The sequence below is a fragment of the Eucyclogobius newberryi genome, unplaced genomic scaffold (assembly GCF_026437365.1).
Source record: "Eucyclogobius newberryi isolate DKJ021-1_F unplaced genomic scaffold, fEucNew1.0.hap1 SCAF_5, whole genome shotgun sequence".
Taxonomy (NCBI): Eukaryota; Metazoa; Chordata; class Actinopteri; order Gobiiformes; family Gobiidae; genus Eucyclogobius; species Eucyclogobius newberryi.
In genome coordinates this window covers 18,470,766-18,492,895 of record NW_027316167.1, presented here as the reverse complement: position 1 = coordinate 18,492,895, position 22,130 = coordinate 18,470,766, and the positions used below count along the sequence as shown (strand labels likewise).

Genomic DNA, 22,130 nt, shown 5'->3' with positions numbered 1-22,130 from the left:
TCTTAAACTGCAATCATTCTAAACGATAACCGTGACACAAATTTGCAATATCGTTCCATTCCAAGTCTCCATGGAGATGATATAGTGCCTTGTTCCACAATATGGCATTACACAATCTTTATTTATCCTATCAATTATTGGTGTCTTTATTGTTAAAATCAGGATACATAGTTCACCTTTAACAAATCATATCTTTAATCTAATTTAATACACAGTTGACCTCTGTTGTCACAACAGATCTGTACTTAATAAACTAATTTATTTGTTCAAAGTTGTATGAGTAACCACCCCTTTTTAATCCAATCAGCCAACGTTGTTAGGTAATATTTCACCGACAGCCTTAAAGCCATAAACACCTAAACTGTCACATCATTGTTAAAACAAGCAACGGTCTGGCTGCCGCACTAAATGACCCTCAGTTTGTGAACTTATCAGCAGTGCAAGATAACGCCAACCACGCTTGACCGAGTCACGAATGGTATGTTTGAGGGAAGCTGGAATATCACAAAAGAATGTCATGCAAAATGCTTCTGCACCCAGCAATCCAGCACAAAGCCCAAGAGTCATCATCAACTACATTTGCTCTAGCACTTGTTGAATAAAGTGGTAACTACTTAATGTATTCAACCAAATTCTAACTTCAAGCTTTGAAATTGAACACCTAATTTAGGACTATATTTTAGTGCTTCACAAAATAGTTCATTCTATATTTTGAGTAAGCTAAATGATACCAATGTCCACACATGACCTTTGGGTTTCTTCACGGAAAAGACAAGTTTTGACCTACATTAGATGATATGCACTGAGATGAAATGTACTGAATATGAGCATAAGTAATTGAACTTGTTTGCTCATAGACACCTTCCAAAACCTTCCCCCTTTTCAAATACCATCCATCTTGCACCTCTGAAGCGGCTAAGTAATCAGTCCTCCTCACCCATCTGCTGAGCGGGAACAGCGAGCCCTGCTTTACTCTGCAGCGGCTCAAGTCCAACTCAGGATTTGACAGAATGCGGCAGGAAAAAAAATGCCACCTGAATTCAATCAGGGGGAGGTGGACCAACTCTCCCCCGAGACTCAACGCACTGGCTCAGGTGCAGAGGTTTCTCCTTGAGCCGCATGAACTAAGACAAAGTTTTAACATGCAGCTTACTTACAAGAAACCTTCAATTTCCAGACGTGACATAATGGGCAGTTGGGTTCAAATTGTGAGTTGTTCATATAATTTACCTGGTCTCTTCCTGCCTCTCTTCCCTCGCAAAATGACTGGCTTGTGGCTCCTCAGTCTCCTGTTTCTCATGTCGGTCGGAGATAGTATTTTGTCCAAAAGGCAGGCAGCTGCAGCAGCACGTCCCCATCTCGGCTCTAGCATCTCCCCCGTCCTGCTCCTCCTGTTCTAGCTCGGACTGGTCCACCTGCCCCGACAGAGACTGAGCCGCTCATTCTGGGTAATGTATATCATCAGAGCTGCCACGTAAGGCCTGCTGCCTAATGTTTTCCTTACAGATCTTTTGGGACAGATATTGTGGTTCTGAACAAGGCACATTCTTCACTGCAAAACAGTCACCCACTGTACCAGACTTTCAAACAACTCTTTGTTTTCATGCTCTTTATGCAGTTGGATGCTTTAACCTCCAACTCAATTTGTGGGCCCAGGAAATATGGTCCCATCTCTATTGTTTCAATGGCATGCCTTTTTGACAACTGAGATTTGTTCCTTAAAAAATAGTGACATTTTGTGATGATGGCAATAGACAAACATAAACCAAACATCACTTCACAACTTGTACAACTATTAGTGAAATTTAAAAGCTGATGAAAAACAATACAAATTTGATCAAAAATGTTTAGTCAACGACTGTGTGTTTTTTACTATTTAGTGTGTAACGGTTCAAGGTGAGGTCATGGTTGTATTCATGTCAGTTAGATTAGTAGGAGATGGTCTTGTCCCATAAAGCTTCTGGAGTGGGTGAGAAAGAGAGGAAATGAATTTCAAAGTAGACAGACACAACATGGCAGGGCAATGATAAGAATGTTTTGAAAAGTTAGGAAGGTTTCACTTTGAAATGTAAGCTATTTGTACATTGAAGACTGAGTTGTAACGATACTAAACGTTCAAACTCAATTTGGATACCAAGGAATAGGCTCAATACCAATTTCGATACCACAATGATAAAAGATTTTTGCAGCCCATAGGCTTTATTTGGCACCACTTTTAGCGTAGCGAGAGAGTGGAGAGACATTCTGCAAATGGTCAAGGCCAGGAATCAAACACACAATGCCCTAGGCTAGCAAACATGTGCAACGCCCTTATCCACTGCACCACCGGCAAGCACACAATAGACTGTAATTTCCCACCCAAAATAATAATACTTTATTTATGTCACCATGTTTTGAAAAAGCTTAGGATCCTTCTTTTTTGTGTGAGACTTGTTAAAATGTCTGACTGATAATATAGTGTGAATAATGGTTGATTATTTTTCTATTATGAAACATAACTAATATTTGAAGTAATTAAACATTGATTTAACCAGTTAGTTTTGCAATACTAAGAGAACAAACCTTACTGTGATCCATCATCTGTCTTTCAGTTGTGCTTTAATTGAAAATACAGTATATTTCCCAAAAATATATATAAAGCCCCAGTCTGTCTTTGTTCACCACAGGATGAGGATGCATGAGATTGTTTCCCTGTCAAGAGTGACAGGACCATTTGAGATCATTTATTTTTAGCTTGAAGGTCAGTGGCTGACGGGTTGTGACAGCATGTTTCGACAATACGTTAAAGACCAATACAATCTACACCACACTTTCAATGAGACACAAGCAGATGCTTTCACTGATAAGAAAGCCATTCATATTTACACACATGTGTTCACAGTGCACTGGGATCTTGTTAAGAGGAACCATCTGTGACAGGGATTCCCTTTGATGAGTCTAATCATGTACAGAATCTATGGCTGGATTATGAAGTACTGTTACAAATGCACTGTAACATAATATATAACCCACACGAGTGCTTCAGATCGACAGATAATGTATAAAGGAGCTGGTGCTGTCACTCTCACTTTTACAATTGACAAAAGGTGTTGTCTCTGGGGAAAGTGGATTTTGTTTGTGTTCTTCTCCCCATTCTGTATTTTTGAGTGAACATGCTTTAAAATGACCTCCTAACAATGGCCATATCTCAACAGGATAACTTACTCATACTCATAACTGAAAAATATGTTGGCTTCAAAGTCCTTTGACCTGCTTAAATTTGGAACCTTTTGAAAGTGCTGATGGGTTGCTTCCTTTCAGTCTTCCTGTGTACGCCAATAACCTGGCCATAGGGGAGAAAGTAGCAACTCAAAGTTCAAAAATGTAGCTAAACAATAAAGTGAGACAATGTTACTGCAATGTCACGGTCTTGTAATGTCACAGCAGGAGAGGGAGGAGTGAGAAGTTTTATCAACAGGTCACTAAGAAGTTCAGTGCAAGTTTCTCACTGGAGACCCTGGCACATGTATTAATAGTACCTATGCAGAAATATAAATAGGCTTGAATAATTGTTATAATTCTATAATTCCACAGCATGATTTGCAAAGACTGCTGTCATTCCAGAATACATTAGACACTTCCTGATGGAGTGCCCAGCAGCGTTGTGATCCAATTCAACAATGTGAACGGTGTCCTCAACAGGATATCTTTGTACCTCAATAGGGTCACTTCTTTCCTCAGGGAGCTATAGAATTGCACTTTTCCTACGCTAGTGGTCTGGCAAGGAGTTCAGTGTAAAAAAAATGACTGAGAACTCAGGTTTCCAAGCTTCAACATGGGAATAATCTATCCAACACTGCCTCACAAGTGCTCATGTGTCGTGGATGCCATTGTGAGTTGCGGGTTCTATATTCATCATATGCCTTCGAGACACACATTTAACAATCATTAAAAGGCCATCAAAACAAATTTACAATACAATCTTAATTTGAATCATATTAGACCAATGAGGCATTAACAAGACTATACAAAAACACATGACTTTCATAATTATATTTCAACTTTCTCATATTTGGATTATTCAAGTATATTTATCAGGACTTTAATTAAGTAGGTTTTAAAATGGAGTATTTAATTGGAGATGCAATTTACAAAATGGAAAAACTTTACCTTTAATATTTGTTCAAGAACAAGAACATTATTGAAACTAGGATATTGTATTTCCTGATATTGTTGGAATTATAAAGTTTTTGTCCAACCTTAATTCAAAGAATAAACTTTTCTGTCATTAAAAGGACAATGGTAAAGAGATATGTTGCAGGGAGGTTAAATAAATGCGGGTTGTACCACTGCAGTAGCGTCTGAACAATAATCCCTTTGTGCTCCATCAAGACCAAATTCCATCGTTAACACTCAACAAAATCTGCCGGCGTTGTCACGGCAGCACCATGTGGACTTTGGTCCAGCCTCAGTGCCACGCTCTTTGGACGGCTCACCACTTTATTGAGAGACACTGGCTCGTATCAAGGACCTGCCGAGAAAATGCAGGGCTAAAACTAAGAGTATAGTAAGCACACCAACAATAGGCCTCTTGCTTTCTGCTTGCACTCAAATTAGATAACATGACATATTATTAAAAGCTTGATTTAATGGATTACTTTGACAATAGGCCAAGTTATCTAGCATAACTAAGAAAATTCAGGGGGCAATGTTTTGATTAATTGAAATGCAAATGATTTCTTGGCTAGATGGCCAATAGTTGTGATTAGGCATATAACAAAAGCATATAAAGCAGAACTCTCAAGGGGAATTATATCAAAACTAGATAAATGTACTACTAATCTTGGCAGCCACTCTACTAGAGCCCACTTGACTTTAAAACTATGTATCTGGGACAAAAAACTCCTACAATGAAAACAATCAATGGATACTTTTTGAATGTACTTTTTCTTATCTTTTTTTAAAAGGCTTTTTTATTAGACAGAACACACAGAACAAACAACGTGAAATGGGGATGAGAGAGAAAGGAGGACATGCAGCAAATTGTCAGAGCCGAGATTCAACAGAGCCGGCTGCACATGGAGCTTGGCATATGAGCTACTGCCTGAACCACTGGACCACCGGGCGGCACGTAAGGGTCTTTGTCAACAACAAAAATTGCTATCACAAGGAAATGGATGACACAAACAACTGTCTAGGACTGAAAATAATACTTTCTCTATAAAGTTAGACAAACACTGGTACAGTGGGATAAAATGCCAAGCATTGTTTAGATTTTTATTAAATCTTTCTCTCTCTCTCAAAAACAAATTGATAAATAATCTGACCTTGATAGTACCTTAACTTAAGGTTAACGAGGTATTAGGACAATAGTTTTATAAAATCTTGAGGTTAACAAATGCCTGTTAAATCTGTTTTGAGTAATGACTGTGCAAACATACAAAAATACAAGATATTAAGATTATTATGAATGGAATAAACATTAGAAGACAAACTCCATCACAAAGTGAAAATGACGTTCTGCCTTCACAGCAGAATGATATACTGACTTGTCCCCAATAACTCCTGTAGTGTGAAGGTCATGCTCACAGTAAGTACAGCTCTAATCTGCAATTTCCCATAATAACTGCCTACATTTGTCCTAACTATGAGCATAAGGGTTTTAATGTGATGTTTAAGCAATTAGATGAATTTGGCATTTGCTTGGAGGTATTAAAATGACTGCAATGGAAATGACACAGAGCCAGCCCACCTCTAATAGGCAAATACTCTGTGTCTCGCTGTCGCTGTTCCAGTCTCTAACCTAACTCTAACAAGTGAACACACAACCAACGATGAAAAGAGAAGGAGGGTGTCAGATCCTTTCACCATGCCACACAAGCTACAAATAGTTGAGTTATTTAGGATCCTTGACATTTAGGGCCTATATATCACAAACCTTCAGGGTTGTATTGTTCTCCCCTCTTGCACCAAGCAAAAAACACTAAGTAGATGCATAAACACAAAGGCTATTTTGTATAACCCACAATGTATGCCTCTGCAGCAACAAATGTGTGAGTCAAAGCTGTTTATGACGCTTTCAAAATGTTCAGAGCACACTACTTTAGGGTTAGACAAACTAGTGCACGGGCTATTAGACAAAGAGCACTGATTTCATTTACAAACTTTGTGTACTGTGTTCATGCCAGATTCTTACTAACACGATGAAACTGAAAATGCTGCAGTCTTCTGTCTAGGAAAGGATGTAAACGAATAAAGCCGCAACAGCAATACAAAGGGTCTGTAAGGAGCAAAAACTAATCAACTTAATAGGTCCATCGAGTAATATGATCAAGACTTATTTACCTTATGTTCGAAAACAATTTCTAATGTTAATGTCTCTTTAAAAGAGGCTGTTAGCTCTCAAGCTTTCCCCTAAGTCGTTACAGAGTGAGTCAGTCTACAGCTCAAGATATGTGGGCCAAGTTATGGTTAGCAGTTGGCATTATACTACATTATAGTGGAGTATAATTAAGATTAACTTATGATTAAGTTGTAATCACATGTTTGTCTAAGTTAAATTATGTTAATGAAACAAGATAATGTAGGAAACTGCAAGAAAAAACTGTCACACAAAAAAACACATTAAATTTGAAAATCGTTGTCATGTCTATGTCGATTGGTCATGAATTGATTTTTTGCTATTACAGCTAGTTGGTAAAGCTGTTCAAATAAAACGAAAGGGTCTCACAATTCAGGAATCACTGAAGTATTAAAAAGATATTCAGAAACATCTCCAAATTAGGACTAAAGTGCAATTAAACCAAGAACTAAACAGGATTCAAACAGGACCACATCAGAACTAATCTGGCCTCAAGCCATGTACAAAAAAGTGATGATGCAGGGCCTTGACGTTTGTGCAATTAATCAAATAATGTAATAATGGACTTTGAAATAGATGTACTGTATGACTCACGCTATAACACAAAGGCACAGGACAAAACAAATGAAAACGCACACATTATGAGTAGAACGACAGACACAGAGGTGAAATATGTAGTGTCCGGGGTTTGGATTCTGCAGTATACAAAAAGAAGAGTAAATCAATACAACGACAACTTAAGACAAACCACTGACACCTAATGAAACAACCTCTGAATCAACCAGCGAACGATGTAATAATGTTATTGGTATGTAGTTTATGACTCAGGCATACAACACATGTAGGGCAGATGCAACACAGGCTTCCTACTTGACTTTATAATAACTGTCCGGTGGAGGGAAACACACCGACACACACACACACACACACACACAGACACACTCTCACTCACTTCATTTCTGACTTTGGTAATTGTGTCCTCTCTGCTTCGATAACGCAATCATGTCGTGCATCACTGTCACCACAGTCACACCCTTCTCCCACAACCTTTACACACACACACACACACACACACAGGCAGCACACCTTTCTAATGGAGAGAGTAGAGGTCCTGCATGGGCGATGTGAGGAGAATTTTAATAGCCTTCTTGTCCTGCCACCTTCGCCTGTACATTGCGGGCAGACCATCGCCCGCACGCACCCAACAGGACACGGGACACCCCCCGTGCGTAGATCGTTACAAGTTGCGTACCATCAGCTCTTTTAATCCACTTCTGCTGAGGTAAAAGTCACTCTCACGTGCCAGCTGTACTGCGCCGTGTGTGTATGTGTGCGTGTGCGTGTGTGTGTGTGTGTGTGTGTGAAACGGAACCGACAATTTTACGCATTAAAGCGGGATTACCCGGATTACACGTTACACGGCCACACTCGCGCCACAATGCGCACGCCACTCACTTGATGAAGTAGCTGGCGCCTTCGTCGGTGAATCCCTCTTCCCATCCTCGTGGCAGATCTACAACGACAGCAACAACAACAACAACAACACACTCCGCCGGCGTTAAATGCTGCAGCAAGAAACGAAACGAAACACACGTCCTCGGAGGTCCAACAAGAGCAGAAAACAAAAAATAAATCACACACACACACGCACACGCACACGCACAAGTTTATGCTGCGGCGTACCTGAGCGAATCATGTGTCCGGAGTTAACAGGTTCGCCCGTGCGCGGATGTAGCCAAGTAGTGGCATGAGTTTTATCACTACAAGAAAGACACCTGTTACTGATCGGTTATACAGCAACCAAAACGCCGACCGATTACCGGGCCGTTGCCGCAGATGCGTCGGCGTGTACTTTTTTTGCAACCGCGCCGCTTACTTTATGAAGAACACCCGGCCGTCCCTGCAAACTCCGTACGACCAGTGGTCAGGTAAGGCGTCCCGTCCGAGAGGTGCCGCCATGATTCCTCGTCTCCCCCCGTGTGTGTGTCCTCCCTCTCCTCGCACTTGTCCCGGGAGTTCACATCGTAACGCCACCGCTAGGGCTGCATGTTTTTTTTTTAAAGGGGACGACAAAAGTGCGGGGCGCAGACGACGCAGATTCTGTAGTTTATCCCGGGGCTAAGCTGGTTGATGATAAACTAGAGCCGCGGGAATAGGTGAAGTCCACTGCGGAGCGGCGAAGTGTGCGGCCAAAGCGCGAGCGCAAAGAGCGTCATGGACACTGGCGCGCGCACAGGTTTAGTTTGTCTGAATAAAAGGGAATTACGCGCACGCACGAACTTGATCGGGTTGTGTCAAAGTTGATAAAAAGGTTTCTAGACAAAGGAAATGAATGGGTGTGTCTTGTAAGGCCAATCTTCTGAAGCAGTCTGTGAGGATCAAGGTGAACCTCACTATAGTTATACAGACATGTTGAGTATACTTAGGAAGAGTGAGTCATTGTTGTTGTTTTTTCTTCTTTCTTTTCTGTCATTCATTGTTGCTCACAAATCTATTCTGAACACTGCAGACGTCTACAATTAAAAGTCATTATTTAATTATTAATCCAATTTGGTTAAAGTTTGTCACAGGCCCTTGTACCATTAAGTCTACACTTGATAAACATTAGGCTATCTTACTTTTAGAAAGAAGAATATAATTGACACAATTTGACTATGATACACATCAACAATAGCTGTATAATGGCTGTTAAATTGCTGATAAATGCTGTTTGGTGAAAACTGCACAAAAGTTATAACCCTTATACATTCAGCAAATGACAAAACGTAAGAAACACATTTGTAATTAAAAAAATGAAAAAAATAAACTAGCTGTTGCAATTTGAGCATTAATTGCGTGCTTAAAGGTCAGACCTTTGCGTGGATCCTGGTTTCCTTTAACACTTAATTTAAGCACATGTGTCTGTGTTAGACTCACTCAGACACACCTGCTCACTCAGTATGCATAACTGCAATAACAACCTGAGAGACCGGGTCATCCAATTATTCTTGTTTTCTGTGCTCTGATTTATAATAACATCTTTCACACAGCTACTTATCCATACTAATTTACACATGAGCTGATGCGCAGCCCAGTGCTGCTCTGCAGTGTGCTGCTGATGACTGCCTCTGCCACTGGCTCACAATGCAGCAAGGTGACTCAATGTTATTGTCTCCTCCTCAAGACCCCAGCTGCTGATTCACACGTCATTAAAAGTGTTAATAAAGCAAAACAGATATTTGAAAATGTTGCCTTATGATGGAAGTCATTTTAATCAATCATAATTTGATCCAAGCCTAAATTGAGCTTGAAGAAGCATTGGGTTATTTAAGAGGAAGAGGGAAATATTCTATTGTTATAATTGTATCTCTTTGAGACCCACTTGGAAATGTTAATTTATAATGCAATTGATTGATTTTTAAAAAATATATTTTATTCCAGTCTAGATGATGAATCACATTTCACGTCACTGAACTGCCATTACCTTTCTTCAGGTCAGCAATTTTCTATTAGTCATAGACCAACTGAGCTAAATTATTCATGCCTATTATATTTTATTCTGAATGGAGATTAATGGACTCAATAGACAACCATGCAAATTTTGTGCTACTTTTTCTATTTAGAAATCCTGTCGTTATACTTTTACTGGTGTAGGCTCAGCTGTCAACATTCTGTTTGCACCTCCACAACATCACCCTCTGCTGGTGATTCATCATGAATCAAAGCCCACAATTCAGAAGCCCAGATTATTGCATGTAGCTGGAAACTGGTAACTCAACAACACAGCTCAAGTAGCTTATAATGGGTCTGACATATTTTGGAAAGGTTACTGGAGTAGTATCCTTGCACCACACAAAGCATATTGTCTACAATATTAAGAATACACAGACTGGAAAACTGGAAGGAAATGCCTTCCACAGCTCAATATATAGATCTATTGTTGACTGATATTTTAATAGATCCATGCTGTTGACCAAATTAACATGTCATGTATATATATATATCTCCTTATTTTACGAAACAACCCCTAATTTATCATTTAATCCAATTGTTTTGTTATTTGTCAATGCCATCTGCTCTTTCTCAATGTACTACCCAAAAAACGCCCACTGTTTCCATCGTCACGTCGCCACGTAAGATTCAGTGCAACCTAACGTGCTTTCCTATTGGCTGGAACGCTGGATTGACCAATGGAAATCGAGTATTTGCGGCATTACAGCCTAACATGCTAGCTAGCGCATTAGATTAGCCGCTGGCTCCACTGCTGACAGACGTAGCAGCGTATGAGGAAGAGATATGGGCTCCAGGATTGAAATAAAAGTGAGTAAACAACTGACAGCTCTTTGTGCGAGCGTCTCTTAACGCAGCTGTAATAGTTAGCTTCAATAATAATGAGATATATTGGTATTTGGTTGATTATTGTACACGTCTGGATGGCAAAGCTACGACTAACTAGAACCGTCGTGGTTATTATTAGCCAATTACTCAATCCATGTTGACGCCGAGAAAGATGAACAGGAATAAATTGAAGTAGGCCATGTAGAGGCTGTATTACCCTCACTGACATAGCCTTGAGATGTTTATGTATTTTTATATTTCAATATTTTTTTCAGATGTGTTGGGCCTTTTGCATCAGCTGGGTTGGGATGCTGCTGGTGTGTGTGGATGCTGTGCCCATCAGCATAGACAAGACCAAAGTGAAGGAGCCAGAGCAAGTGGAAACACCTCCAGCCAGTGTGGTGGGTGCAACATGCCTCTCTCTATAAATGTGTTATTGCCAAACTCTGTGGACAAATGCATGTCTATTAATAGAATGATGGCTTTGGGGCAGATAAATGGAGAGTACAGTATGAAAGTCTGTGCTGTTGTTTAAATATTGACATAATTCAACATCCACAATATTGACCGTGCACTATCTAACGCTTACACCAAAGTCATAAATGGAATGTTTTTATGTCTCAGCAGCTATTGCCTGTTGACATTTAGCTTTTTGTGTTTAGGCCTGTCACAATAATAAATCGTGCAGCATGATGTAATGCTACAGAGAATATAAAAGACCAGCAATAATACTGAAAGCGCTTAATGCCCTTCTAAAGTATGATAAACTAAGGGTGGGTGATGAGGCATCAATATCACAGATTTCTTGGCGCCAGATCCAAATTTATCATTTTAATCATGAGTCTGTTTTCCTATTGCCTTTAAATGGTAAATTAAATAATCTGCTTCTTCAGAAAGTTCACAATTCACTGTGATTGGTTGAATCTAGCTGTCACTAAGGCGGACCAGTAAGAGGAATGTGTGGGTGTGGAAAAAGAGTCACAGCTGACTATTTCAATCAAACAGCAGATTGTCACAGGGATGAACTCACGATCGCCCTGCCCTATGATGATCCCAGAAAAGCTTTTTCTAAATGCACAATATTGTTTAAATGCATGAGGTATAATAAATAAATCACTAAATTAAACACTTCAGTAGTTAGTTAGTTAGTATCTGTATTGAGTCTTTGGAGTTGCGTATTCTAACTTTTCTGTGTTGATTAGTGCACATGTTTATTTCATATTAAACATGCTTTATTTTGGAGTTCTCATAATCTAATGATATGTTTTTTTAGGACACTGGGCTCCACTATGACCGTTATCTCAGAGAAGTAATTGATTTCTTGGAAAAGGATCAACATTTTAGAGAAAAGCTTCATAACACTGACATGGACGACATTAAAGTAAGTTTTCTTGTGGCAAACCGATCTGCAACATGCTCTTTCTTTGCTCTTGACTGATTCTTTGTCGCTACTTTGTTAGCAAGGTAAACTCGCCAAAGAGTTGGATTTTGTCAGCCATAATGTCAGAACAAAACTAGATGAATTGAAAAGACAAGAGGTAAACCGACTGCGCACACTTATCAAAGCAAAACAGGATATTGAAGGAGGAAATGGTAAGTGTTGCTTATTAAAGGCATGGCTCTATGATCAAAACGTCTGTCTAACCATGCTGTTTTAAAAAGACATTGCTGTGGATCACCAAGCTCTTTTGAAGCAGTTTGAGCACCTAAACCACATGAACCCACATACATTTGAAGTAGACGACCTTGACCGCCTCATCAAGTCGGTAAATGCACTGTCTATTATGTTTGAATGTATGATTTTAATGTTGTATTTGCTTTATTGATCATCCATTTGTCATCAAAGGCTACTAATGATCTGGAGAACTATGACAAAGAAAGACACGAGGAGTTCAAGAACTATGAAATGATGAAAGAGCATGAGAGACGAGAACATCTGAAGACACTCAATGAGGACGAGAGACAAAAAGAAGAGGAGCACTACGAGGAGATGAAGAAAAAGCATGCAGACCACCCCAAAGTCAATCATCCTGTAAGGCAAATCCAGCACTGATAAGTATAAGGCAACTTTAGATGGGTTACTTCATTGTAATGTGTTCAAAAACAGGGCAGTCAAAATCAATTGAAGGAAGTCTGGGAGGAAGCAGATGGTCTGGATCCAGAGGATTTTGACCCAAAGACCTTTTTCAACATTCATGGTAACCTTTTTTTTTTTTAAACAATACACATTTTAGTTAATTAGATTGAGAAAACCAGAACTTGTTTTTTGATAGTATGAAATAATAACGTAATATATGTTTCCCTCGTTACGCAGACGCCAACAATGATGGCTTCTTTGATGAGAAAGAGCTGGAGGCGTTGTTCACCAAGGAGGTAGTTAAATGAGAATAGTCTTCTTATTCAAAGCTGTTCTATATAACTTTTCTGGCGGGACTCCCCCATTCTGAGCAAAGTAATAATGTTTCTATGAAGACAAGCAGTTGGTGGACCTCCCCGCTGTAAAGTTCCTTAGAGCACTTTTAAAATACATTTCTATATAATTTCTCTTTTGTTTCAGCTGGAAAAAATCTATGACCCTGCAAATGAAGAGGATGATATGTTGGAAATGGAAGAGGAGAGATTACGAATGAGAGAGCATGTTATGAATGAGGTATATTTCAAATATGAGCGGACAGTTGTACTGTATTCCAGAAACTACATGTTACTGCTTTCTTGTGCTTTCTTGTGTTAGTATTAGTTGACATTGATGTGATAGTTGATGAGTGTTCAAAGGGAACAGACTAATTATTTTCTATTTCACAGGTGGATACAAACAAAGACAGACTTGTCTCACTAGATGAGTTCCTGGTAGCTACAAGGAAAAAAGAATTTTTGGAACCAGACAGTTGGGAGGTGATGCACCACACATCAATCATTTTATTTTGACTGTTTCGCCATAAACAAATTGCAAATGTCGACATTGATTTGTCTTGTCCAGACCCTGGAGCAGAATCAAGCTTACACAGATGAAGAAATGAGAGAGTTTGAGGAACATTTGGCTCAACAAGAAAAGGACTTGAACCAGAAGGCAGTAGATCTGCAGCAACAGAAAGATGAATTGGAGAGGCAGCAAGAGCAACTCAATGCTCAGAAACAAGAGCTTCAGCAGGTAACCAGCATTGTAACCATGCTGAATCCACTGCATTTTGATTAGTGTTTTAGGATATATGTAGCTCTTCAGTTTACTACCAATTGTAATTACACAGGTCAAAGTCAAGCACTAAGTATTGTTTTTCTCAGGCTGTTGAGCACATGGAGCGTCTTAAATCACAGAAAGAAGAACCACCCTCAGATGTCCACAGTAAGTGTAATTTCTCTTACTTAAATTGCAGCCTGATTTCTTGAGTTTTATAATATTGTACTGTTTTGGTCACAGTTGAAGGTAATGCTATTCCAGTAGCAGAAAATCCTGAAGTCCAACTTGAGGAACACCAGCCTGTGGCACAGGTCGCCCCAGAAGCAGTCCAGGCTCAGCAGCCAGAGCAGGACAATGCTTTGCACGGTGTGCCCCAAACACATGATCTTCCTCCAGGACACCAGGAAAACCAACCAGACCAGAATAATATGTTATAGCACTTTGTTTGAAATCTGAGGCAAGGACCCTTGCCCCACTTCTGCTCCTGTGAGACAAAGGGACAATATTTCCACTTTACAATGCCTTTTTAACCTGTTCTTTTGAACAATAAAGGACTCTTGGAGCAACAAAATAATCTACTGAAGAAGCCCATAATTGTTGGACTGCAAAAGGTGTAAACTAAAATAATGAAACGGTTAATTAGAATGAATGCAGTTACATACAGGGTATTTGCTGAGTTTATTGTTTTCAGACTTCATGCTGTGTAGTATTAAAGGAATACGTCCACTATAGTTTGATCAAATAATCATGATCAGATTCTTCCCTTGTTTCAATTTTAACACAATGAGAAAGTGTCATTTAGGATGGCCATAGACTCCAAACACAGCTGAAGCTCCTTCTCCTTACTGCATTAGGATGGAGCCTCCCTAGGTTCTTATGGTTGACTGATCTTGTGACAGCTTTAAAAAGTTAAAGAACAGGAGGAAGGAGCTATTTTTAGCCCTTTTTTTGGGGATGTAGTCATCGTTGTTTCCACAAGAATGAGGTTTATTTTGTGGCCATCATTATTAAAGCTTTATGTTCATCTGCATTGGTGAAATCTCATACGTTACATCTTTTGGTTGTCATAAGTACATGTTGGTTTAGCGACCCAGTTTGAGGCAGTAGGTTTAGCATACTGTAAAGTGGTACACTCCAACACCACAAAGGATGGGTACAGCAATGGTTGTGTTAATTTTGTTTAGATGCTTTAAATTGTGGCATTTTATTTTCCATATACAGATGTGAGACTTGTCACATTTGATCATGAATTTTATTTTAAAAAAAACTCAAACCTATTTTACAGAATATTTAGTTTTTCTTTAACATGCGCCTTTGAAAATGTATTTTAATTTGCACGATTGGTCATTTCTGATTGCTTGCTGTTGGCTCAAATAAATGTTCTTTGAAAGTCATGTACTCCAGTATTGTCACCTCTGATAAGACAATAAAACAAGCTCTACAAAGACTAATAATATAGCACAACTTTATTGAAACAGTCTCACTCAATGACAGTGTACAAAGTTGACGGTGCAAGAGCCATATGACATTAAAAAAAGTTAAAAAATTGCTTCATTAAATTTCTAAGAACAAAAAGGGAAAATGAACAAAGTAGAAGATAATAGTAATGTAAATTGGCAGGGTAATTTTTGCTTTATTTTGTACAAAAAATAAATTAATTAAATCTTTCAAGTTTACAGGAAAAGCTATTATGTTATTATATAACATACGGTAGATACTTGCTTCTACTTGTTGAAATTGACCTAAAAAGACCAAAGCCGGCTGTCTCAGAGTGAACAAGGAGTTTAAAACAAAACATTATAAAAGTAAGTATGAGCAAAACATTCAAAAGATCCTGAATGTTTAACGTGGCATGACTCTTGTACTAAAGAGCTTTTAGGATCGCATTGCTTGTGCGTTCCCTCGAAGCAGACTGCGGGGTCCTTGGGCAGCTCCCCTTTTGAAGCCTTGCTCCTACAAAGAACCAACAATTAAGAATCTTACAAGTCACATAGAAATAGAGTATATAAAGAAGGGCTTTACCTTCTGGTAGGTGTTTGAGAAGTCCCGAGATGCAGTGAATTGTGTCTGGCCATAATTACTATTTGGAGCATTTGTGAAAGGAGGTCTGTAGTTTTCATAGCCGCCTGATAAAAATAGATATATTAGACAATAAATGATTTAGTGACCATCGAGTAGCAGAAACATTTAAGTCTCTGTGGCCTCATTAATTTACCTCTGAAACCATTAGAGGATCCTCTGTAGCCATTCATCATACCCCGTCCGTTGCGGGGGCCACCTCTGGGCGCACCTCTGCCATTGTAAAAGTGGGCAGACTGGCCAAACCCAGCGCCTCCCGAGGGTTCTTCGTGTCCCACAGAAGTCAATACTTGGTCTTGGGGCTGAAATCCACTAACCACTAGAAAGTGAAAGCGGACGGAACTTTATAATTATATGTAACTTTTCATTTATGGTCATATTGACAGGAATATCCAAGCTCGTCACTTGCTTACCTGCCTGTAATGTTTGTTGTGGGATTTCTGACTGGTCTACATTTTCCGGCTGGCTAAAGCTTTGTGTGTAGCCACCTGTAAACTGACCGGCCTGTTTCAATGCTTCCACTGGACTCTCTCTGGCAGGAGGAACTGGAGCACTCATGTTAAATACCTGCAGAAAAGAATTTCAGGTCTTATAAATACAGTGGAAATACCAAAGACTGGATAGTAGACAGTAGCCAATACAATTAAAATGTAAGCAGCAAAACAGGGCTGGATAGTGACAGATTAATTCAAATACAAAGCATACCGCTTGCACAGACTGGAAAGGAACTGCGTTGACATTGATGCCACCAGTGTGGGTGGGTTTGGAGACAGGTGGAAAGGCAGAAGACGGGGAGCATGAGGCAGGGGGCTGCTCAGAGGAAAGAGACAGTGAGGCCTCGGCAGGGATAAAGGCAGGAAAAACAGGAAAGAAAAGACAAGGAAGGACATGTGTTGTTTTTTCTATTGATATTGAAGTCAATGTAATCACAGGCTGAAGAACCAGTTTGAACTACTACATACAATAGAACTATATAGCACACTGTAACAAAGGTGCTCTATGTCACTTTTCTGGTGGGACTTCCACCTGCTTGTCTCCATCAAGAGACTATTTACTTGGCTGGAATGTTTGACAGTTTTTAGCAATAAAAACACCTGTGATTGATTAGATAGAACATCTCCATTGGACTCTCCCCTGAAAAGATGCATAGTGCACTGTTAAAATTGCATGCATTGTTTAAAATACTTAAAACTCACTGGTGAAAGTTCTTGTGGAGCAGTCATTCCACATGTCTGAGAAACTCTGGATTCTGCCTGTGCTGCTAAACATAAAATAGACTCATTTGGATTAAAAACGGCATCTACATGTGTATAATAGACTATGAAAACAAACGTTCTTATTGGTACCTATTTGCTGTAAGTCCACAGTCTGTGCTGGCTTCATTGGCTGCGCAGAAACAATGGCAGGGTCCAGGGCCTGTCCGTCAAACTCCAAAATAGACTCCTACAGCAAGTCACAAGAGGTACTTTTAGTTTGGCTCTTGTATATTGTGTGTGTTCTAACCGCTTGCAACAACAAACCACTTTTTCACCTGCATAAAGTTGTATGTTCCTTGCATTTGGGCCATTAGGTCATGAACTTCCTGCTTTCTGACCACAGGGTCAGGAGGGGGACATGGGGAAATGGGGTTCACAGTAACATTTGGCTCAGGGGCAGGCGCAGGAGATTGACACTGTAATGAGCTGACCATCTATTCAACAAAAGAACAAACCAGCTAGAAAACAAAATACATAACATCTTTTCTTGGAGCTCACAGTTTATATTTTACCTGAGCTTCCATTGCCCATTCTTCCACTTTCTCTGCGCTGCTGTATGCATCTTCAGAATTAAACTGCCTGTTTACAAACTATAAACAAGATGTATTAGGATTTTAATGTTGTATTTGCTTTATTGAGCATCCATTTGTTATCCAAGGCTACTACAGTAATGATATGGAGAACTATGACAAAGAAAGACACGAGGAGTTGATGAAAGCGCATGAGAGACAAGAAGATCTGAAGATACTCAATGAGAGAAAAAAAGAGGAGGAGCACTACGAGGAGATGAAGAAAAAGCATGCACACCATACATATAATATAATATAAATATATACACATTATAGGTAAGAAAAGCTACATTACCTCAGTTGTTTCCACTCGAATTGGTTCTGTATATTTCTCAGTAACTGTGGCCTCTAAAACGTGAGATATACGTCAACATTTAGATTTCTTTCATTAGTTGTTTGGTATTACTTTGGTCCTCACCAGGTAATGAGTCTTCTTCTTTTGCCTCAGCTTCCACTGTCTGGTCTGGTTTTTCTGCCTCTTCACATGTGCCATTGTGATGACTTTGTGCTCTGTCAAAGTAACCACTCGCCAGTATCTTTTCAAGAGAGTCCTTCAACAATTTGTCTAAAAGGATTTTCTTTGGTTAAAAATCAGTTGCATATTGTTGTTGCGGCCCAAGAAAATATTACCTACAGGTTGTTCCTGCCACCGCTTTGTCTTTGCCTTCAAGTAGTTCCCACCAGTGTAGTGAGGCTTCTTCATATTGATCGCTCAGCCTGCAAGCCACGAACATTATTACAAAAAAATATAATTTTGAATGTGTGTTTTTACTTAAGAGAAGTTGCATCCTTTCTATACCTGACATCATGGTTTCTTTCAGGCCCCACCATTTTGTAAAATTCATCCAGCAAAGCGAGGTCAGTCTCGGTGAGTAATGGAGAGCCAGATGCATCAGGCCGCTTCAGGTCTCTCCGGACAGTTTCATCGCCCAACTGGTCCAGCACAAACTGCAGCTCCAGGACAGTCTTCAGCCGCCGCTGCTCTCCTTCCTCCCGAAGCAGCTGTTCTCTCCTTGCAGTTTTTTTTACTGCCTTTTGAACCTGTACAGTTTAAGTAAGAATTTAACACTGCCACATTTATTCTAAGAGTGCATTGTGAAATATTAATTTGAAAATAACATACTTCCTGGCCCAGTGTTATGAAGCCTTTTTGCAATTCACGAGCAAACTCAAGGTTGTTTAAGACCTCTTGGTACTTTGACAAGGCCTCCTTCAGGAAAGATCATGAAAATAATGTGATTACTGTGAACTCAAATATTTCTATGATGTTTGATAATATTTGTTTACACATTTACAGACTTACACTTAATCAAACATTGCAAGTCGACAAAGAAGCAATATGCAATTTAAAAGGCCGTTTGTGGTCAAATTATTTATCTTGACTTTTTAGAGAGCCAGTATTGAGTGCGTTTTAAAGTACGGAATAATTTAACATTACAGGTTTGGAAACAACTACATCGGTAATACTAGTTGGTGCGTTTGTGCCTTTGATCTTGAAAAATGATGCCAACTTCTATTGTGTTCAACTCCCAGACTAAAGATTCCCCAAAAAATATTTTTATTTGCATCAAACAATAGTTACACAGAGTAGCAAAAATCCAATTTTGGGAGAGTCCAACACCAGACCATACAGTAAAAGCAATATTTTAAACTCCTCTTTGAAAATGAAAGTACCCAGATTTTTGTCTTTTAAAGCAACATTTTGAGATTTCAAATTTGTTTCACTAACTGAATACATTTGTAATCATTTGCTTAACACTATGTCCTTGCCATGTACTGTCCAAGTATCTCTGTCTTATTACGTATTTTTTTAGCCAATACTGATATCCAGTATTTGAGTAGCTGCTGTGGCCGATAACAAATATTTGTCAATACTAATATTAAGAAGATTTTAAAATCCATAGCAAGGGCTACAAAATTATGGTAAACAATAGAACCATAGGTTCTATCACCATAGGTTCTATCACCATCACCGCCCATTTTTATCCCAAGATTACAGTTAAACAGAAACTGAATATATATCAGTCACAATAACTGCAGCATGTTTAGCTGCACATCTGGAGTGAAGAAAATATGATGTAAATGTTCAGATAATCAAGAGGACAAAATAAATTTACCAGCTGGTCCTCATTTAGTTTTTCTCCATTGTTCTTCTTGGCCTGGTAGTCATCCAATTTGGACTGCAAGGCATCAATACAGTTAATAAATCAGTGATATAGTTTAAGTATTAATATGACCAAGAATAGTTTACCTTCTTCTTTTCCATGTTGCGAACTTTTTTGTCAATTACTCCAAGAACTTGTTTCATGGTTTCCGAGTGACTTCCATTTCCAAGGTCAGGGGTGGTACACTGAACAACTGTTGCTGAAGGCATCTGTACAATGACAAGAATTCCCCAAATGATCCCGTTTATCAAAGTGATTTGCATTCTTTGGGGTTTCTGACTGATTATCTGAGTCTTAGAATAAAATAGTCCAGTGAGTATTGTCAACAAACATTGGAAAACATGATGATAATGTGCATCAATTTATCATCTTGATACCAAAATGACCACATGAGGGGCGCGTCCAGGGAAATTTCCAGTCCATTAGTTGAGACTGATGAAAAACTAGGGCTTTGCCATAGCAATTATATATATAACTTGAATGGGGACAAGTCCTCAAAATGTCACCCATAACAGGAAGCAGAAACCATGAATATCCTGCCTGCACGCTCTGGTCCCACGCACCTAATAATGTGGTCAGATTAAATGACAAAAGCTGACTTGTATACACGTAGGATAATGTGATAAACACATGTATTGTTTACCGGTGTGTGAGTAAGCGAGTGCAGATAAAGGGAATACATCAGTGTCTTGTTGTTGCTGTAGCAGTTGTAATGCTAGCCCGTTAGCCCGTCTCACTTGTCCTAATCTCTGTGTCCCATTGTTAGCTCCGAGGCTACACATCGACTGAAGACCAACACCGTTATTGGCATTTGACTAGATGTCATCGGCCACAACGTTAGCAGAAATAAATATTTGTTGTTTTGAAAATAGTACATGGTAAAAATTAAAGCATCTTAAGAACCAAATACACTACGATTATCTGGACGCTGCGACAACTCGCATTGTTTTGTAAAAAATACATATGAACTTTCGTCTTGGAGTTACCTACCTTTATACTCTTTGTCTTCAAAGAGCTTTCCTTAAAGCAATGTTGCGTTGATAGTCAGGAGGTACGATTAACTTTTACGTGAGGTGATGTTTTCGATGGATGCTCGGTTTCTCACTGGGATGGCTGCTTGTGCCGTTCTGCTCCGAGCTAGCCGCTAACGGTGGCTACAAGGACCCAGACTGTCACAGGGATATTACCTGACCATAATTCAAAATAATAATCATAACACGTCCTAAATCATTTTAAGTAAATAGCACAAGTCAATGGGGGATATAATAATGCCAGCAAGAATACAACAAGCCCCTAACGAAACAGATAAATAAAACGCTTGGGAGAACTGCATGCTTTGTGCATTCAAGAACAGCAGGTGGTGCACGTGCGCTGTTGTCGCAGGACCTAGCGTTAAGTCAAAGTTAAATCAATGTAAGTATGTTTTACCTAGAAGGGAATGCGTATGTAACTATAATTTAGGCATTACAGACAATACAGCTTCACCGTGAAGTTGAATTTAAATGATGTAGGCACGTGTACATGATATAAGTACGCGGGTGAACAGAGTCAGGGCCGGGGTCAGGTCTGGGATATTTACTCTACACTCCTGCAGTTCGTCTCCATCTGACCTGATTAAAATGACTGAATTTCATGGTTTTGCACACTTTTTAACCTTCTAACTACTTGTTCTTGTTATGCAAACTCTAGTATCTTTAGTATAGCCTACAATAGATAGGTTATGGTGGATTTGGTTGGTATTTACATCCTCTAGCATTCCAACTCCTTTTGTAGTGTGCTGTTCACATTTCAAGCTCTTTGCTTATTGCAAACCACACAGAGGTCTCTCAACTCTTGCATTAAAGATGATTACTTGCTATTCAGATTTCGTACAAAACATCTGCTTTGCTGTTGTGGAATACAGGGCACAATTTATCATAACAGACCCAAACATGTAAAACTGAGCCTTAGAATATGGAAAATATTTATGTTTCAAAATGCTCATGTATTAAATTAGAGCATTTTCTTTTTTGCTTGCATGACAAATGTTGACTTTGGCCTCCACTGCAAGACTAACCAATGCACTACTTGGTCTGCTCTGTGACAGGAAACGTATCTGATCGAGTTGAGTGGTACCAGCACATATTGTCACTGCCACCAAACCTGACCCATTGGCATTTTAGGTTCTCTGATGCGAGTCCAGAACGAGGTCCTTCCAAACTCATCCATGTGGTTCCACTTCAATTATGA

General features: G+C 39.3%; 3 protein-coding genes across 22 annotated transcripts in view; 1 reads left to right on the top strand and 2 right to left on the bottom strand.

Moving 5' to 3' along the window:
* The window catches only part of plekha7b (pleckstrin homology domain containing, family A member 7b), a 60,894-nt gene extending 52,562 nt beyond the window's left edge, over positions 1-8,332 (bottom strand). For all 15 annotated transcript variants that reach the window (XM_072465538.1, XM_072465543.1, XM_072465539.1 and 12 more), the window contains exons 1-3: positions 8,217-8,332; positions 8,024-8,100; positions 7,796-7,853 (exon numbers count right to left, since the gene is read on the bottom strand). In XM_072465538.1, coding sequence (XP_072321639.1) covers positions 7,796-7,853; positions 8,024-8,100; positions 8,217-8,299 — 218 coding nt within the window. In that variant the 5' untranslated portion in view covers positions 8,300-8,332. The remainder of the gene's footprint in view (positions 1-7,795; positions 7,854-8,023; positions 8,101-8,216) is intronic.
* A 2,250-nt stretch (positions 8,333-10,582) lies between these two features.
* On the top strand, positions 10,583-14,404 carry nucb2a (nucleobindin 2a). Its single transcript, XM_072465699.1, has 13 exons — positions 10,583-10,639; positions 10,933-11,058; positions 11,931-12,038; positions 12,118-12,250; positions 12,320-12,423; positions 12,504-12,689; positions 12,765-12,855; positions 12,972-13,030; positions 13,215-13,307; positions 13,460-13,549; positions 13,635-13,805; positions 13,937-13,997; positions 14,073-14,404. Exons 1-13 carry the CDS (start codon positions 10,616-10,618, stop codon positions 14,267-14,269), a joined length of 1,443 nt encoding a protein of 480 aa, XP_072321800.1. The 5' UTR covers positions 10,583-10,615; the 3' UTR covers positions 14,270-14,404.
* Positions 14,405-15,280: 876 nt separating this feature from the next.
* On the bottom strand, positions 15,281-21,061 carry caprin1a (cell cycle associated protein 1a). 6 transcript variants are annotated; one of them, XM_072465693.1, is made up of 17 exons: positions 20,892-21,061; positions 19,988-20,110; positions 19,854-19,916; positions 18,860-18,946; positions 18,536-18,777; positions 18,371-18,453; positions 18,155-18,301; positions 18,032-18,084; positions 17,680-17,757; positions 17,443-17,601; positions 17,244-17,354; positions 17,108-17,164; positions 16,617-16,721; positions 16,325-16,478; positions 16,048-16,230; positions 15,855-15,958; positions 15,281-15,785 (listed from the first exon to the last, which is right to left on the bottom strand). In XM_072465693.1, the coding sequence occupies exons 2-17, from the start codon at positions 20,108-20,110 to the stop codon at positions 15,708-15,710; spliced, it is 1,827 nt and encodes a 608-aa protein (XP_072321794.1). In that variant the 5' UTR covers positions 20,892-21,061; the 3' UTR covers positions 15,281-15,707. The 6 variants fall into 6 exon arrangements, with proteins under 6 accessions (XP_072321794.1, XP_072321795.1, XP_072321796.1 ...); XM_072465694.1 differs by having other exon boundaries at positions 17,108-17,172; positions 17,258-17,354; XM_072465695.1 differs by having other exon boundaries at positions 17,108-17,169; positions 17,258-17,354; positions 20,892-21,060.
* Between the last annotated feature and the right edge of the window lie 1,069 nt (positions 21,062-22,130).